Below are 16,508 nucleotides of genomic sequence, written 5' to 3'. Positions count from 1 at the left end.
ATTTGTAAACTATAGTTTACAAACCGTTAACTATAGTTAACAATCTGATAAATATAGTTTCACGATTTGTGAAACTATGATTAACAACTCTTAACTATGGTTTACGATTGTAAACTATATTCTAAATCAACAAAATCTATTGTTAACGCTTATTACAGACAGATAAACTTAGATTAGCATTCGTAAACTATAGTTAACAACCGTTAAATATAGTTTTACAGATGAAAACTATGAATTTAACTATACTATACTTAACGAATCGTTAACTATAGTTTACGGTTTGTAAACTTAGTTTACAATTAGTTTATCAATAAAAATAGGTTTATCTCATTTTTGTGAATTTGGCGTGCCATATTAATCGTATTTCACATTTTCATAGGAATTGTGACGTAAAGTACTTGTGACATTAAACAATTGTGACGTTAAGCAATTATAACGTCACTCTGTAACGTGTAAACGTGTATCTTGAGGTAAAAAAAGTGTCACGATGCATTACGATATTTTGGATAAATATCTCAATATAATTACATGTTTATCAATATACATCTTTTTTAATTATTTTGTTTTCATAATTTATTTTTGTTTTAAATTAAAAAAAAAAAAAATAATTTCAGCAGTTTTGTTTCCGAAAAATTCTTATTTAAAGTTTTTGATAGTATTTTCTGAAACCAAAATCAAAACAGCTTAGTTTTAACTTTTTCTTTTATATTTAAAAAAATAGATTTTTTTTGTGTGTGTGTTTTCACAAGTTTCTTCGGCTTTAACTATTTATACCATTGTTGTTTACATAAGGAATATATTTTGAAAAACTTTATCAGCCTGTTTATACTACCTGAAAGTATTTTTCTAAATAGAAGTATACTGTGAGCAGTTGGTTCACTAAATGATACCCCCGCCTCCCATATGATTTATTATAGTGGCAAAATCCATGATTTGCTCGATCTAGGAGACCCGAATTAAGCGTCAGAATAAAAAGTAAAGTAGGGGGTCACAATGCACAGGATTTGTTTCGTACACGGGGCACCCCCATAGTTATTTTTACCACAAGGTACCTAATTAATTTTCAGGCATTCCCACTCCAAGCTCGTATTTTGTTATTATATCAATCATTAAACTACTTTAAAATGACACCGTTGGCCTCAAAAGACTTTTTTCTTGTCAATTAAATCGTTCTAATAATTCCTAGCATAGACGCCGTCATATTCCGGAAATAAAATCGCCACCGTTTTCTTTTACACCTTTGTATGCTACATTTAATTTCCTGTTTGATTTTGCGGACAAAGCACATCAATCACCGGGAATTTGAGAGAGAATAAACTTTTAAATTCAAAGTCCATGGAATCTCATGGTAAATATATGTGTTTTAATGTAAATGTTTATTGACTTATCAATGCAATTAATATATTCTAACATCCTTGCTTATTCTCTGTTCGTATAAGTAACATATGGTTTTATTGTTTATAAAGTTTGAATGTTTAACATAATAAAGGACAAATAGTATATCATTTTCAAAAAATCTGATAAAATTGTAGTATGTGTGTAATTGTATTCTACTTCGTCATCAAGTTGATGAAGCGATGTATGCATTTGAAATATCAAATGACCTAGCTTGGTTAATTATCTTTTTGAGAAGCTTAAGACGTAGGCCTACATGCACTTCTATTCACAAAACATTGCAAATGATGTAATGTTGAAACCAGAGATAATCTATCCTTACTCTTACATTTCAATTCAAATGTATACAGGGAAATGTTTGCCATTGTAAATTATTTAATTAAAATGCCCAAATATCAGTATTTTGGAACTAGGAGATGCATGTTTGTTTTTGTTTTTTTATTTAAACAATCAAACAAAACTTGCAAAATGTAGAATTGTCTTTTGTCACAAATGTTTTTACTAAATACTCATACAAGAGCACTTGATACAGTTTGTGGAAATATCACATCAAAAGTCCTTCATTTCTAGCCAATTTTGGTGCATCCTTGATCTTTTCACAAAAGCATTAAAAGAAAGATAACTCTACATGTTTTTTTTTTTGGTTGTTTGTTGTTAAACATCCCTGTATAGATATATTTAGTCATATGGAGACATAACAATTCTAAATGTAGTTATAAGACTTAGAGCTTAGGAAATATGGTTGACTTTTATTGAATTAAGCTTATCAATTCTAACTGTTTTGGGTGGAATTAGAAGATATAGAGCCATGTGAAAAAAAAAATATCATAAAAAAAATCAACGAGTTTGGAATATCCATGCAACAGGTATCCAGATTTAATCTCTTGAGTTTCTGCTCTGTTAGATGCACAATGAGTCAGATCTTGGATTTATAAAGACTTAAATTATACATTGTAAACTGGCTTTTAATTTAGACTTTTAATTTAGACTGATAATAAGTTCATTTTTAGCTCTAAGAGACCAGAAGAGCTTATGCGATAGTAATGCGTCCGGCGTCCGTCCGTCTGTCTGTCTGTCCGTCTGTATCCGCTACTCCTCCTACAGTTTTGGTCTGATTTCAATATAACTTGGCACACAAGTAGACTACACTATCATCTTTTTAATTTCGATGAACGGTGTTGCCATGGTTACTAAAAATAGAATTTTCTATGAAATTCCTTTAAAATGCTACTCCTTCTACAGTTTTGGTCTTTTTCAGTATAACTTGGCACACAAGTAGACTACAAAGATGAGAATAGTGCATCGGTTTATAATTTCGATGAACGGTGTTGCCATTGTTACTAAAAATAGATTTAAATTCCTTTAAAACGCTACTCCTTAAGTTTTGGTCTGATTTCAATATAACTTGGCACACAAGTAGACTACACTAAGATGCATAAATAGTGGTTTTTAATTTCGATGAACGGTGTTGCCATGGTTACTTAAAATAGAATTTTCTATGAAATTCCTTTAAAATGCTACTTTCTACAGTTTTGGTCTGATTTCAGTATAACTGTAGACTACACTAAGATAATAAGATGAACGGTGTTGCCATGGTTACTAAAAATAGAATTTTATTCCTTTGATATTTCTACAGTTTTGGTCCGATTTCAATATAACTTGGCACACAAGTTAAGATTATTTGTATTTACCTGTGAAATTCCTATAAAACGCTATTCCTTCTAAAGTTTGATTTCAAAATAAGTTGGCACACAAGTAGACTACATAAATATTTGATTTTTGATAAGTACAAACCAGTAGAGCTATCATATATTTACTTATTTTTTATTTGTATTCCTTTTGCTTAAAGAGTTCGTAACCATAAATATTTCCTATCATCTATTTTTTGTGTACCGGTAAATGCTAAATATTTAGAATCTTGAAAAAGGTAGCAGATCATATATGATTGAATAGATATTTTTATCTTTCTTTTCTTATTTCAGGAAATTTAAATTGCTTCCCAGCTTGCGCAGATTAGCTGAAGAAAGAATTTTCTGATGTGTATGTTGTCAGCCGAGCTTTCTAATTCATAAAATCATGGAAAACACTGAAGAGCCAGAAGAATTTTCAAAAGAGATCTGTTTGGACCCATCAGTAAATGATATATTCCAAAGTGATAGAAACAATTTAGGCAAAGTTAGCTCTAAAAGAAAAGAGCATTTTATACAGATAAATTTTGGAGAATCTTCTGCATTTGAGATCAGAGAGACAGGATTCTCAATTTCTTCTAAAGAAGATGTCTGTAATCAGCACAAAAACAATATTGATGTAGAAGAACATGTTTCAAAAATTAATGAAGCCAAATGTGTAGATGATATACAAGGTCAAAATGAGAAGGAGAGGTCACCAAGTCAAAATGAAGAGAGTTCACCAGGTCAAAATGAGAAGGAGAGGTCATCAAGTCAAATTTGGGAGGAGAGATCAACAAGTCAAAATGAGGAGGAAAGATCACCAAGTCAAAATGAGGAGAGGTCACCAAGTGAAAATGAAGAGAGTTCACCAGGTGAAAATGTGGAGGAGAGGTCACCAAGTCTAAAAGAGGAGGAGAGTTCACCCAGTCAAAATGAAGAAAGTTCACCTTGTCAACATGAGGAGGAGAGGTCACCAGGTCAACAAGAGGAGGAGAGGTCACCAAGTCAAAATGAGGAGGAGAGGTCACAAAGTCAAAATCTTGTGAAGGAGACAGAGAAAGAACTTGAAGGACAAGAGACAGAAAACAGTGCTTTTACACAGGATCAAAGTTCTGTTGTTAATGCTAAGGGAGGCTCAGAAACAAGTACCAAAAAGAGAACCATTAACATGATAGTAAGTGACATTCTGAAAAATAAAGAAACAAGTGACAAAGAAAAGGCAGAGGATGATTTCAAAGGAGGGTCTAGAAGGGTGGATAAGAGGAAAGAGAGTCAGCCAAAAAAGAGGAGGAAGGCCAGGAATCCTGTAAACATTACGTATAGTGAAGATAGTCTGGGTATGGAAGAGGATTCAGTCGAGGAAGAAGAGGAGACTTATAAATGTGAGGTGTGTTTTGTGAGGTTCAACAGACAGGCTGATCTAACAGAGCATTACATGATGCACAAAGACGAGGGAGATTACAGTTATGTGTATAATGGAAAGACATTTGAGACCACCCCATTTCAGCAGAATTTTATAGAATCTTACATCTATAGCACTTTGAAGGATAAATCTACTGGGCAAGAAGGTGGGTCACTGACAAATGATCAAAACATTCCAGAGAGTCAAAAGATTGGTGCATATTCTACTCAGTCCACAGTGGGTGAAGGCTCTGAAATGATAAAGACAGAAATTGAGAACCCCCTTCAGTGTGATTATTGTGATAAGGCCTTCAGCAGTACTCTACTTCTGAAGAGGCATATCAGTGTTCACACAGGAGAAAGACCGTATAAATGTGATGTCTGTGAAAAGACCTTCAACCTACCTCACCATTTGAAGACTCACGCCAGAATCCACACCAATGTCAGGCCTTATAAATGTGAGGTCTGTGGGAGAGCATTTAATGAGAGCTCCAGCCTCAAGAGACATAGTCGGATTCATGCCAAAGAGAGGCCCTACATATACATCTGCGATGTGTGTGGGAAAACATTTAATGAACCACACAACCTGAGAACCCATGTCAGGATTCATTCGGATGTAAAACCTTACACTTGTGGAGTGTGCAAGAAAGCGTTTATCCGGCAGCAGACCCTGAAGAACCACATGCGGATTCACACCGACGAAAGACCATACAAATGTGAGGTCTGTGAAAAAGCTTTTAAAGAATTACACCATTTAAAGATTCATGTTCGCATCCATACTGACATACGGCCATACAAATGTGACATTTGTGAAAAAACGTTCAATGAGAGGTCGAGTTTGAAGAGGCATGTTCGGATTCATACGGGAGAAAAACCTTACAAGTGTACGCTGTGTGAGAAGGCATTTAACCACAACGAGAGTTTGAAGATCCATCTTCGTCACCATACGGGCGAAAGGCCGTTCAAGTGTGAAATCTGCGACAAGACATTCACGGATCCCAAAAACTACAAAAGTCACCAGAAAATTCACAAGCATGACAATCGTTTCAAATTCAAATGTGATTCCTGTGACAAATCTTTTACAGAGGAATCCAGATTGTGGCAACATATGAGAATCCACACAGGTAATCTGCCATTTAAATGTATGATCTGCAGTAAAGCTTTCAACCAAAAATCTAGCTTGAAACGGCATTTGAAGGCAATCCATCCAGGAATTCAGATGGATATGAATGATAAGGATTTGCTTTCATCCAATACGGATGAATCGGATGAGACGATGGATAGCCCAGCTGATGAAGATTTTGATGAAGGTGATGAATCAGCTGATGATTTTACTGGTATCTCAGGTGTTGTTAATGAACCACCTGAAACTTCCAGTTCATTTCATATAATGAAGGCATGAAAATGATGTGTTCATATTGTAGTCGTAAAAAATTGTAAATCTCTGCTTTTGAATTCTAACCATCATCGTTGTGATATTTACAAGACTTTAAATTACTGTACATTTCATATTGGTGAAAATGCATTTAATTAATGCTATGAACTTTTTATAGTTATGATAATAATGAAATCTCTCTTCATTGTGAAATATAGGGTAAATTTGATTTTATTCAAGAAATTTTCTTGATAGATGTATATTCTGTTATTCTAATTAAATTATAACAAAAATATAAAAGAAGATTGAAGTACCAGTATATATTTCTTTCCAAACGTTAAGATTAGATTTTATAATTTTTTCAATGTCAGTTTACCACTAGTTAGAATAATCTAACTGTGTCTTGGTACAAGCCCTCACCACAGTTAGAATACGTCCCATATACTTGCAATGTAGCAAATCAGAGCGGATCCGCTCCGAAACGATTTTGAAGAATAGAAAATGATTTGCACTGGGAATAACTACCAAAATAATTAAAACAAACCTTTTTGAGATTGCTTATGCCTTTTATCCCAAAAAATAATCCATATAAATACGAAAATCCAATTCATTTTCTCAACGTTTTTCTCTCGATTCAAATTACCTCCATGTTTACATTCGGAACTCTCTAGATTGTTCCTAGTAAATGCACTATGCGAGTTATCGCCCGTGTTTCTTTTGCTACATTACGAATACACGGAACGCATTCTATCGTTAAACCGGGTCCGTAGGACAATATCATTTTAACGATAGAACATTCTATCTAGTTTACCACTAGCACAACCAATATTTTTGACATTATGCTTTTCATTAATTTCGGAAACTCTTTATTGATATTAGTAGGTAATTTGGGTAGAAGTTTACATTTTTATGTTAGCTGCCACTAGTAAAAACTTTTGTTAGAATTAAAAAAACAATTTGTCATGAACATTTCTGATGAACTGAAAATTAATCAAAATGTCAGTTTCTCTTGCCAATTTTGCTATGTATATAATTTATTCTTTGTCTGCCTTTCACGTTGTAAAGAAAAAATGTATTTATACTTCATTGTTCATGAAAAATTAACTGTTGATTCTTTATATCAATTTTCTTAATGTTCTTGGATAGGAAGGTTGCTTATAAAAAAAACCTATAAATTACTAGTACACAGCAACCAAGGAGAAAAAAAAAACATTTCTGGTGTTCTTAGGAGAATGGTTTCACCAGAATAACCCATGTAATGGTAAAGTTGTAGATATTTGTTGTTGAATTTTTAGCTGATAATTCAAAACGTTTAGACATGCAGAAATACTAAGTCTGCTTTGATCTTAACCAGTAGAGCATCAAAGACAGGGTGGAGTATATATTTTTTTTTAATTATATAAATATGTATAATTATTCATGTTTTAAAAACAAAGATGTATAGATTGGACATTCCATATGAATGAAGTATTTTATGGAACTTTGAAATGATTCAGTTTAAACTGTATGTAAAAAGGAAAAGCAACATTTTATTCAGACTCTTCCAAGTATGGAAATTAAATCATGCATTTAACTACATGTATTGCTGTATATATATAGCTTGTACAAAAGTTTAGATTGTTGACATGGTGCAGTCCTGTATTAGTTTTGTGTATGCCATAGGCATGATGTCTTGAGAATTATTTTATTTTTTGTAAAATTCCTAATTGAATATTATGATAGTAACTTTGTTGTTTATTAAATATATTCAAAACATAGTCAGAGTAATAGATTTTTTTTACAAGAAATCGAGAAGGTGGGGTTCTACTGTTGTAGCAGGTCAGTAACCCTCATACTCCCCCTTTTTGGTTTTGTTTGTTTTTCCTGAACAATTTTGTTCTTTGAAATAGATTGAGGTCCAAGCTGGAAAGATTAGTATGGAAACTTGTAAAGCCCTTTAAAAAAAAAAATAATATGAGCGAATGCCCCACTCTTGTGAATATACGCACTATAGTTCGGTTACAGAAATATTGGTACGGACAGACGCAAGGATAAACAGGAAGTTGATGTTGAAAATGAATCCCACCATATGGTTTGCATTAACAAGCATCTGCGATTCGTAGACTAGTTGGTGAGAAAACCGACGGACATTTGATACGGAAAGATGCACGGATAAAGAGGAAGTTGACATCGGATTTGTTAAATACATGTATATGAATATACTAAATATTTGCATTAACTTCCAATGTCCGTTGATTTGTACAAAAATGAATCCTACCATATGGCATGCCTTAAGAAAAAGTTTGCTAAAAATTCAAGCATCTGCGATGAGGTGGCTAAGAAAACTGTTCAAAACGGAAATTTGATAAGACAGACGCACGGATAAACAGGATGTTGACATGAGATGTCCCACCATATTACATGCATGTCATAACAAAGAGTGAACTAAAATTCCAATCATCTGATAAGCGTAGCTTCTTAGAAAACTGACAAAATTTGTTACGGACAGCTATAGATGGACGGACGGACAGACAGACAGGCAAACACACAAGAATTTATAAAACAGTTTATCCCCCTCTTTTTTGGTTCGGGGATATAAAAATGAATCTACACTGTACTACAGAAATGAAGAGAAAAATAGAAAGTCTGAACAACAATAGAGTGTGAAGTTCCATAAAATACTTATTCAGAAATCCCAAGAAGGTTGTAAACTTAATACTGTACTAGTATGCACTGTATAAGAGCCCATCATAGGAGGCCTAGCTTAAAGCTGTGCAGACAAAAAAAATCTATTGAATGGATGATACGGCTATTAGCAGAACAGGCCTCTCACATCACAGTAGTGAAACCAAATACTGCTTCAGCAGAAAACCAGGAAGATTATCTTGATCAATTGTCACCAAGACTGAGATCATAGGGAAAAATAATAAATAACAGAATACGTAATAGCGCCAGCTGCAAATTTGCAATATCAAGATATGCATTAATACTATAGTAGTTAAAAAACAACAAAAATCAATATACTGTGGACAGTAACTATATATAACTGTCATAATATACAGAGAATCAAATTTAAAAATTGGTTTCTGTTACCGTGAACATCTACTTTCTTGTTTGAATAACATTTTTCAATTCGATATTTTTTTTTTGTTCAAGAGATGGATAAAAAGATTTGTTTCAGAATAGGGTACATATTTAAATTTCACGGAAGTGGTCTTGTTTAGTTGAAAAGAAGAAATTAAAAAAATGTTGGTCCTCAAAAGTATGTGAATCTTAACCTCTTGCTTGATCTAATGCTGAAAAATTATTTTTAAAAATTGGCCTAAAACTGAAAAAATTATACAATACATATGGAAAAAATCGAATATTGCAATGTTTGACATGCCATACGGGTGTATCTTTATTTTCTTGCCATTTTTGAGAACATATTTTTTTCCCTCAAAATCTTTCAGAATCAAATGACTGTCGAGAAGCGTGCTAAGAGCATGTTTAAATGCAAATGCCGTGATATCGCTAATTTCTTTATCAATATATGATTTGAACGTAATGATTAATATGAGTTGTAGCTAAAACTGCATATTAAGTATCTAAATAGCTCTTTTGTACGGTGTAACTTGCGCGACAAATAATTATTCGTCATTCCGGATTTTAAAAGTCTATTTCTGACTGTTTTTACTTGGCTCTTTGTGACTACTTTTACACTTATCCCATGTAGAGTTGCTAATGGTGACGTCAATAATCCTCGCGAGCTAAATCCCGAATTTTCTTACATTTATTTACCTGTTTCAGTGTTTGCCAAATGGATTAGTATCGTAAGTCATCTTATACGTTGTCTTTTTATCAGTAACCAATGTTGGTAAGTATGAATACAAGATATTTCTTATTGTAAAATGCATATAAAGATTATATAAAAAAATAACTCCGTGCTAACGAACGAAGGGAAAGAAAATATGCACTATGGGGAACAATGTTTTTAAAGAAATATACACTGAGTGCAGGTCGGTATGTTGTTATGAAGTAAATGAGATGTTTTTCAATTGTTTCTATCCTCGGGCAGTTGGTTGGGTTACTTAATATTTCTAATAAAAACACTTAAATATTTAAATTGAAACATCTGTGAAATCAAATGGTTCAATAGATAGAGATTCATGCATCATAAGTGATGTATTATTTATGGCAGGATATTATGAAAACGTTAGTTTGTGTATAACCAGGTAATTTATTGTCCGAATTTAATAACAATGACATGATCCAAGGATATAAATAGCAAATTCATTATAGGCTTCTTAATGTAGGCCTAATCATTAGGCTAATGAATTAAGATAATTGATATTTAAGATTGTAGTTATCATTGATTCACGATTAACCAATTGCAAAGGTAGAGAAGAGGGGTTTAAAGTTTCTGTATTAATACAAATCATTTTGAAATTAAGTTATATACATACATATATTGGTTGACCAATATTATAATTACAATATATTGTCGCGATTATATCATAACCCAGACATAGACAATTTCGTTGTAATTTTAAAATCATTTTATATTTGATAGTTTTATCTGATTGAAGAGAGTTTTGGGTTCTCACAGGACATTAGGTTCAATCACAGTACTCAAGAGTTACACATAGGACTGAATCAAATTTTGTCAAACTCACACACTGTCTTGTAGTGATTTGTCAAGGAAATCTTAATTATCATGATCCATGCATTTTTAATCACACCTATTTATGTACTCGGATTTGTGTGCTATTTTTTTTCTTAAAACAAAAAAGTACAATGGAGTGTAAAATAGTACGATCTATCTAAAAAACTATAATGTACACCAAGATATAAACAGATTTAGTTCTGTGTAAAAACCAAGACATGCAGTCCTACAGGACACACAGTGACCTAAATTGTCCAGTGGATTTAGCAAAAGGCATAAAAAGACTGTCAACTATAAAATATTCATAATTTTCAATGCAAAATGCAGAGTGGTTGCCATCACACTGCGAACCTCAAATATTATATATGATTGCATTGAGTCAAATTTCAAGGAAGAAATTGAAAACGTGTAATCTAATTAAAATGAAATGTTAGATCCGCTTGATTACTGCCTACAGTGTAGAGAGTGTGCGAGCGGATCTTACAGCTAATTTTAGTTAGATTGAAACATTGCTATTGCAGTTGCTATTTTAAAGCATATTTAGAAGAAAAACTTGTAATATACATGTATAACAGTATTAAAAGAAAACTTTTCTTTAGAAAAAGCAACAAAATTACTATAAATATAAATTTATTAAAAACCTAAGTCCTTTGAATTTTTTTTTTAAATCATAAGAATTGGGGGGACGGGGTTAGACCCACACATACATGTGTATGTATAACTGATGGAAAACCTAAGTCTTACTGCTTTTATAATATCAATTCTTTAATATATTGAATTCCACCCAAAAAAAAAACCCATTAGGCTAAATAAATTTTATTTTCTGGTTCTCAGGCCATTTTTTTCCAAAACAGATGCAAAAGGGAGACTGTTTTTAATCATTTAGTGGCAATAAAGTAGTTGAGGGAGGTATTTTTCAAATTTCCGAATTTTCTATAAAACATTGATAAAAATTCTTTGTTCTTAGGTATACTTTCCATGTCTGATTGATAGGTTTGTGTTGCTTATCAATGTTTGCACAATGTAGGCAATATCTTAATGTATTTTTTAATCAAGAAGCCTAGTCTCTTTGAAAATGGCTACCAGAAGTGATATTGGACTATTAAAGGTAAACTAAAAGAAATTGAGGGAAGAACTTTTTTTCTCTGGATTGATCTCTGCATTACCAACCTTTTTTTTCATAAAAAATATATGATAAAATTTGAAATGCACCTCAAAACCCTTCCGACTGGGCCTAAGAACCTTAAATTCAATTTTATTTGGCCTCATTGATATAAATTAAGATAACTTATAAAGAAGTTCTAAGGATGGAGGATTTTGCCTAAAGCAGAATTTGTTATACTAATTAAGTTTACAATATACTTTTAAGTGGGGAATAAAAATCACTTCACTGTAAGGGTCAGTTTGTTATAACCATGTTCGCTATAAGCATGTTTTACTGTATGTGTATTATACTATTTTTCAAAATTATTTTATAATAAGCCCTTTTCTACAAAACCTAGATAAAAGATTAAATAAATAATTATGATGTGCTTGGGAAAAAGTCTGACTGTCATTGGTTTGAAAACGTACTAATATTCCGTTAATAATTTTCCCTCAGGATATTATGCTTGTCATGCATGTGGGAGAAAATGTTGTATAAGCAGATGTTTGCAATAATTAGGATATTCACTTCTATACATGCAATTTATACTATTCAGTTTATACCTGTATTAATTTTGTTGTATAACCAACGTATACAGTACGTAGAATAAACAACATTGTACCAATTAAAGGTTGGTCACACCATACACACAGAGTGGCTTACAAATTTTAAACTTGAGTTAGTTAAGAATTATGATAAATTATCAATTTTAATTTTCTAAATTTTCTACAATTATAAAACCTAATTAACACACACTGGGAGAGAAAAGGGAAATGTTCTAGCTTGCTTTAAATAAAATATAAATGCTCCATGAATGCAGTAACAGTATTTTTCTCTTATACCTGTATTGAATTTTGAATTTTTGCTACTTAATTGGTCAATTTTTTATTTATTTTTTGCAAAACTAAAATATAAGATTCTTAAATTTCTTCTGATACTGGTTATAATGCATTTTAATTACTTCAAAATTTAGAATCAGTAAGAAGAGACCTGTAACTCTCAAAATTGGAATTGACATTAAATAGGTTCAAAATTTTATGTGATTATAAAATTTTAAATATTTTGAATCAGCAATTTTATCAGAGTATGGGTACCTTTAAATCATCTTTGTTTTAAAAGATAGGAGCTGTCAATTTTTCAATCAGAAATAAAGATATATACAGGAAATCTTTAAAGTTTCTACCAGATGAGCATTATAGCCCATGGACCTCATCTCAGTGTCTCAAATACCACAGGAGTCTGAAGTTTTTATTGTCAGAAAAAATATATAAAAAAAATCCGGAAAACAATCCCAACCTCAAATAATGTTTTTTTTTTGAGGGTGGGAATTTTTTTCCCCATATTTTTTTTTATTGATGAAAACTTCAGACTCCTGTGCAAATATTGAGCTATTATTCCAAAGTTTTTCCCTGCCCCATCAAGTTTGAGATAACAATCAAAGTTGATCACTTGTACATTTAAAATATTATTTTACTTAAGATATAGGGTACAAAGCAAAAAGTCTAATTAATTGCCTAGGAAATTTTGAAGAATAGTACATTATTCACGTACGTTAATACTTAATCTGATGTAATGAACTAATTAATCTTTTTAAAAATACATCGTTTACAAGTTTATAAGGAGGTCATGGGTAGTATAATCTTTGATAAGACAACCTTTAATTTTTAATGTATATGTACTTATTTGCAACAAAGGTAATGTTTAAACATATATTATTCATTGGAAAACAAAAGAGGCAACACGGTATCAAATCAATGTTCAAGGACACATTCAACCTCTTATTATCGAGAAAGAATTATGTAACATAGTGTGTTGGATTACTCTCTATTGCCCTACTTCAACCAAAAAAAAATATGCCAGCAGCAGCTGCACATTGTGGGTATGGGGATAAATTCATTGCATCTTGAAATGTTAGGTTAAGGTATTCAATGTATAACGACCATATTTAGTAAGTAATAAATGAAGGGTCTAATATTTTTAATCATGGTAGAATTTTGAAGGTGTTACCAAGTTAAAACGATCCACCAAAGGAATTTAGAAAATTCTGATCATTGTCCAATTAATTGCACCTTGAATTTTACATTGACCCCGCCTCCCATATTGGGTTGTAATGGCAAAGTCCATATTTTGCACTTGGAGACCTGAAAAAAGTGTCAGATCAAAAAGTAAAATAGGAGGTGCACAATTGCATTATGTAATAAAGAATATGTGAAAGTATCATATTAAATTTTATTCAGTGGTAGAGGGGGAGTTGGGGATAAGAGATAGTAATAGGCACCCTTCTATATTATAGAAAAAATGACAGTGCCCATGTTTTGCTCTTGGAAATCCAAAATACAGGTCTGATCAATAAGTAAAGTAGAAAGTGCACATAAGCACTCTATAACAAAGATTCTATGAAAGTCTCATTAAATTTCATTTAGTGGTAAAAGAGGAGTTGCAGATAAAAGATGTGCACCCCAAAGCGTAACAGGCAGACATACAGACAAACGGATGGAAAGACAGAGAGGCAGACATACAGACAGACATCCTGATCACTATATACCCTCTCTCTTTTCAAGTGGGGTATAATAAATCCTGGATCTACAGGCATTATGCTACTTATATAACTTATAAAATCAACTTGATGCATAATTGTGTATTCTCTGGCTATGTTTCATTCATTTACCTTAAAGATCAATATTGTTTTTCTCTGTTGCTAACTAAACAAACCCAGTGAAGACCGTGCAGGTGGTATATGATAAAATAGCAAGGAATGGGCCTAACGGAGCTCAGAGACCTCAGTCTTTATTGTAGCCTTGTTATGCCAGTCTGTCAAACCTTTGTTTCTAAGCAATAAGATAAGGAGAAAAGTTTGCAGGGAAATCAATTGAACTTCTCTTACAGCCAATATTGGCTTCTGTCAGTTAAAAGAAATGACAGCAAAGTTTGATTAGAAATGTTGAATTTACTAAGTTAGGTGCCAGGTCATTTGCCTTATTAAATGTCAGACTTGGTGCATTTCTGTTTGTTTTATCTATTGACTTTTTCAAAAGTGTTAAAAAAAAAACTAATATAAATGTACACTTTTTTTTTCAAAAAGTAAATCTATATGCACATAAAGTTTAAATCCTTTTTTGTTATGCTCAAAACTTTTTTTCTGTACAAAAAAATTTTAGTGAGAGATTGTTTCAATAAATTATTAAAGTTCTTAATTGGAATGATGTTAGTTTAATTTCATGTAGTAAAGATCAATTTAATCAGCTTTTTTTTTTCTTGAAATGCAAAAAAAGTTACAATGACCTTGATATTTGAATTAGATTTCAGAATGATTTTGATACCCCTTAAACAAAGTTTTATGCTAAGGATAATCTTGTTCACAGGTATTATAACTTTCTTTCCATGCAATCACGTTTTTTACTAAATTAAAGAGAGTTTTATTGATTAAAGTCAAGTAAAGGTTGATTATGACTAGAAAATATGTCATGACCCTGAAATGAGGTCATTTTGAGGTTAAGGTCACAGGAATTTTAATTTTGATTACCTATAACTTTGTAAGTGAGATTACCTTGAACAAAGAAAGCTAAATACAGTCAGATGGTGTAATGAATCAATCAATCAATGTCAACATCATTGGTCAAAGTTTTGTTTCCAAAACATATTGAAATACAACAAAAGTGTTAAAGTAACACCATATATAAATGAGATAAATTGATTGGATATAATCTATAGAGTTAATATAATCTATAAAGTTAATTTTGAAAAAAAGAGGGTGTCCTTACTATTAGATCATTAAGGTCACTATTCAGAAGAAAACTTTTGGTCCAGGTCATATTTATAAAGCAAAAACCTATAGAGAATCTTGATTCAAAGAGGGTGTTGCAGTTCTTTTGTTATTTTCCCTAAATGTGTAGCAGATTAAAATAAGAATTTTTATGTTGCAGAAACTCATATTAATTTTTTTCAAATGCATCAATATATAAAGCACAACGAGAAACAATATTTGGAAGCTGCGTATTGACTTCCAATTTGCCATAAAATGATGTGAAAATTAGTCTCACGGCAAAATATGTCAGATTTTCCATATTTTGAATAGGGAATCCCCATTGTTCTGAAAAAGTGCCTCCTTGAAACAAAATAATTTTGATAAATACACAAAGAAGCAGAAATTTTCTTCAAAACTGCTATTTCCGATTTTTGTTTCAAAGAGGCACATTTTTGAAAAAACGCAAAATTGAATAAAAATTATTCTACAAACGAAATGCAAAGTGTGTACATTAAATAACACTGGAAAACCATCATGTCCAAAATGGTCTAGTGGATATATGCTGGTTGGTTACCAACTCATACACTTACCAGAGCATGGGTTCGAGTCCTGGAATGGATCAGTTTTGCACATATATTTTTTTCTTCTAATTTTTTTCCATATGTAATGGTAGTGCAATGAAATTATATATTTTTTGAAAGAGAGAGAATGTCAAGAAGTTAATTAAGTAATAACTATATATGCAGGATAAAATTGCTTTCCTTGATATGCTGTGACTTAAAACTATATTTTGTTTTGTGTTGGAAAACAAAGTTACTGTATTGTTTAAATAATTTATTTTTTACATACTGTAGTTGTTGCAATTTTGAATAATTCTGGTCTCTTAATTAGTAGCCAAAATTTGATTTGAAACAAATGAAATGTCTTGCATGTAGCACCAACTGTGTGATTATGGGACGCATTTTTTTTTCACGAAAAATATTTTCGCACGATGTCTACAGTATATCTTTCAAAATGCTGGTTTAAATAGCCATTGTGCTTTTTGTTGTTCCAACCTTTTTTGTGCAAAATGATGAATTCAAAGTGTTTTGCTGTACATATCAAGCAGGAAATACCCGCCGTAAACATAGTCCTCTACGTAGCTGTATCTATAT

The 16,508-nt window shown here is 31.7% G+C and overlaps 2 protein-coding genes across 11 annotated transcripts in view; both read left to right on the top strand.

Moving 5' to 3' along the window:
• The window catches only part of LOC134230381 (serine/threonine-protein kinase NIM1-like), an 85,872-nt gene that overhangs the window by 44,401 nt on the left and 24,963 nt on the right, over window positions 1-16,508 (top strand). The window contains exon 1 of one of the 2 annotated variants that reach the window (XM_062712167.1): window positions 9,541-9,676. The exons of the other annotated variant lie outside the window; for it this stretch is intronic. The gene's annotated coding sequence lies outside the window, so the exon portion shown is untranslated. Of the gene's footprint in view, window positions 1-9,540; window positions 9,677-16,508 lie in introns of those variants that run through there. 2 annotated transcript variants of the gene reach the window in all.
• On the top strand, window positions 3,397-6,053 carry LOC134230372 (zinc finger protein ZFP2-like). 9 transcript variants are annotated; one of them, XM_062712143.1, is made up of 3 exons: window positions 3,397-3,776; window positions 3,828-3,889; window positions 4,043-6,053. In XM_062712143.1, exons 1-3 carry the CDS (start codon window positions 3,472-3,474, stop codon window positions 5,866-5,868), a joined length of 2,193 nt encoding a protein of 730 aa, XP_062568127.1. In that variant the 5' UTR covers window positions 3,397-3,471; the 3' UTR covers window positions 5,869-6,053. The 9 variants fall into 9 exon arrangements, with proteins under 9 accessions (XP_062568127.1, XP_062568126.1, XP_062568130.1 ...); XM_062712142.1 differs by lacking the exon at window positions 3,828-3,889 and adding an exon at window positions 3,938-3,991 and having other exon boundaries at window positions 3,397-3,784; XM_062712146.1 differs by lacking the exon at window positions 3,828-3,889 and having other exon boundaries at window positions 3,397-3,799; window positions 4,004-4,096; window positions 4,127-6,053.

The sequence above is a fragment of the Saccostrea cucullata genome, unplaced genomic scaffold (genome assembly GCF_032062105.1).
Source record: "Saccostrea cucullata isolate Sc308-1 unplaced genomic scaffold, CSIRO_AGI_Scuc_v1 ctg315, whole genome shotgun sequence".
Lineage (NCBI taxonomy): Eukaryota > Metazoa > Mollusca > Bivalvia > Ostreida > Ostreidae > Saccostrea > Saccostrea cuccullata.
The sequence above is the reverse complement of the archived record's forward strand: the minus strand, read 5'-3'. Positions and strand labels throughout refer to the sequence as shown.